At 33.5% G+C, this 3,011-nt stretch overlaps 1 protein-coding gene across 3 annotated transcripts in view; it reads left to right on the top strand.

Annotated features, from left to right (window-relative positions):
• Window positions 1-2,219, top strand: part of LOC111403821 (raucaffricine-O-beta-D-glucosidase-like) — a 74,560-nt gene extending 72,341 nt beyond the window's left edge. For 2 of the 3 annotated variants that reach the window (XM_023032445.1, XM_023032446.1), the window contains exons 7-13: window positions 19-319; window positions 416-531; window positions 941-1,158; window positions 1,237-1,268; window positions 1,376-1,478; window positions 1,584-1,692; window positions 1,813-2,219. In XM_023032445.1, the coding sequence (XP_022888213.1) occupies window positions 19-319; window positions 416-531; window positions 941-1,158; window positions 1,237-1,268; window positions 1,376-1,478; window positions 1,584-1,692; window positions 1,813-2,059 (1,126 nt within the window). In that variant the 3' untranslated portion in view covers window positions 2,060-2,219. The remainder of the gene's footprint in view (window positions 1-18; window positions 320-415; window positions 532-940; window positions 1,159-1,236; window positions 1,269-1,375; window positions 1,479-1,583; window positions 1,693-1,812) is intronic. The other variant, XM_023032444.1, reaches the window with a different exon arrangement.
• Window positions 2,220-3,011: the final 792 nt, after the last annotated feature.

Genomic DNA, 3,011 nt, shown 5'->3' with positions numbered 1-3,011 from the left:
TTGCTGAATATTTAATAGGAAAGATTTTGGTGACTTTGCCGAGCTTTGCTTTTGGGAATTCGGTGATCGGGTGAAGTATTGGATCACTTTGAATGAACCGTCGTCCATGGCTATTCAAGGATATGCAACAGGTACTTTTGCACCTGGTCGTGGCTCAACTTCAGCAGAGCCTGTAAAGGCTATCCCTCCTCATAGATGTGAACTTAAGGCTCCAACTCCTTGCCCCAGTGGAAATCCAGGCACAGAACCATATATTGTGGCACACAATATGATCCTTTCTCATGCAAAAGCGGTAGATATTTACAGGAAAAGATATCAGGTGACATTTGCCATATAATTTTAATATCATGAAAGAAAGTTCATATAAAAATCCAGATATTTGGTATCTGTATTTCATGCAAACACGTATGTGTAGGCACATCAAGGAGGCAAGATAGGAATAACAAATGTTGCTCAGTGGTATGAGCCACTTACTGACACCAAAGCTGATAAAGAGGCTGCTTCAAGGGCCCTCGATTTTATTTTGGGGTGGTGAGCAGCTTTACTCATTTATGTTTTCACAAGAAGCCAATATACTTGATTTGTTCACTTCATGATGAGGCTGCGATCTAGGCCTATTTCATTTTTATTTTATTCCATTCCGTTATATTTAATCGTACTTCCTTATTCTATCTCTATATACTGTGTAAATGTACGAGATTGAATTTATTTTCTATGTTCTCCTGCTTTCCGGCTGCACTACTTTCACGATTTATGTTTTTTTACTTCCGCTCTCTATTGGGCTTTCTATGATTTATCAAGAATAATTTATATTGTCAAATTTACAGTTTGGGTTGGATATAAATACAAGAACCTTCACTTTTATTTTGTTTTTGGTGCTATATATTATATAAAAATTGACACAAGTTTGAGTACCCTATTTTGTTCCACTCCTTTTCAGGTTTTTAGCACCAATAGTAACTGGTGGCTACCCACCAGTAATGCGAAAACTAGTTGGAAACCGTCTTCCCCAATTTACACAAGAACAAGCTAAGTTGGTGAAAGGGAGTTATGATTTTCTGGGCATAAACTATTACACAAGTACTTATGCTAGCAATTCACCTAGACAGAGTGGTACAGCAATAAGTTACTCAAATGATCAGGATGTCGCATTATCAAGTCAGTCTATGGACCTCATTCATGTATAGCTATAAATTAATCTTACCACATCGCACTCACAATCTCAATTCTTTATAGGTGACCGAGATGGGACACCTATTGGCCCACAGGTATGCTTATTAAACTACACCGTGATTGCAATAATGGATTAAACTACTATGCCTTTATTCTGAATCTTATAGAACATTATCATTTTTTTTTTTTTTGTTGATGTCAGGCTGGTTCAAGTTGGTTGTCTATTGTTCCAAATGGGATTTACAAGCTATTGGTTTATATAAAGAAAACATATGATAATCCTATTATTTACATAACAGAGAATGGTAAATTTATAGCATGTTTATTAGCCTTTTTCTTTAGTAAAGTAATAAATTTTTGTAATATTTACCCCTTTTAATGTGTTTTATTGGATGACTTAATTTGTGTAGGAGTGGATGAAGTAAACAATTCGGCCCTAACAGTGTCAGAAGCTCGATTTGATGAGACGAGGATTAAATATCACCAGGACCATCTCTTTTATGTTAAGAAAGCGATGGAGTAAGTCATCATTCTAATAATTATGTATTAGATCTCAAAGCAAATAGCAAATAATGAAATTATTTAGCTATTTTGTTAAAAAAAAAAAAAATTTTTTGTGATTTTTTCTTTCATTTACAGAGAAGGTGTGGATGTGAAGGCTTATTTTGTATGGTCGATGTTTGATAATTTTGAATTGGCTGCTGGATACAGTGTTAGATTTGGCCTTTTTTACGTAGATTTCGTTAATGGCTATTTGACAAGATTCCCAAAAACTTCTGCTTTATGGCTAATGAATTTCTTGGACAAGAAGAGAATCACATTGAAGAGACAAGCTCCAAAAAATGAAGAAGAGCACGGCTCTACGAAAAAGGTTAAGAAGCAGTGAAGTGTAAAATTAGTGTGGTCGTATTTCATTTGAATTGTTATGTTGAATGCTGCGTGCATGTGTTATCCTTTTTTTTTTCCCTCCCTTTTGTTTGGGCCTTTCAAGTGGCAACTTTCTACCTTTTATATTTAATAAATGAAAACCTTATTTTTATCATTTATATTTTAGTGTGCCACAGTATTTGTAGATTATTTATAAAACCCTCGCAAAAATGAAGAAGAAAATATGAAACTTTGGAAAGGGCATACAACCCCGTCCTGTAATCCATTTAAGGGATAAAGGTAAATTTTAACTTGTCTAAATCGATTAGGAGTCGATCAAAAAGAGAATTTCTACTCTATAGTTAGTGTGAAATCATCTTGCTTCTTATCCATCATGCAAAATATTTTCTTACCTTTTTGTAGTCACTCTCCTCTTCAAAATATACAAGTAGAGGTCTAGTTTTGCTTGGATATCGCACCCCGCCTTAAACTCCCTTTCATAGACATACATTTGTTGAATGTTCCAGACAGCTAGGTCCGACTTTGAGATTTGGGGGCTTTAAAGTTAACTTCAAATAAGGGGCACCTAAACATATGTAAAAATATATAAAATAATAAAAATACTAGCTTTTATTAAATACAAATATTCAAAATCACAAAAATAATTATATAAAAATTTCAAATGTCAAGATTAAATTTACTCATTTAGAATTTTTGATTGAAAACCAATAATTAAACTATTACAATCAGTCTGTTTTAGAATTTCTTTTTAGTAGACAAATGATCAGTCAATTCAACATTTTTACGACATTTTTGGCCAAAAGTAGAACTTTTTCAACTTCGACATTGATAAGCTCCTCTCGATGGACGCAAGTGTATAGGCGGATGCAAGTGTAACTCATATAGTGAGTAATATTTACAACCTGTCAAAAAAATTTTAAAATAGTGCTTCATTTTTATATAATTGAAAA

Source organism: Olea europaea, chromosome 11, assembly GCF_002742605.1.
Source record: "Olea europaea var. sylvestris chromosome 11, O_europaea_v1, whole genome shotgun sequence".
Classification (NCBI taxonomy): Eukaryota; Viridiplantae; Streptophyta; class Magnoliopsida; order Lamiales; family Oleaceae; genus Olea; species Olea europaea.
The sequence above is the reverse complement of the archived record's forward strand: the minus strand, read 5'-3'. Positions and strand labels throughout refer to the sequence as shown.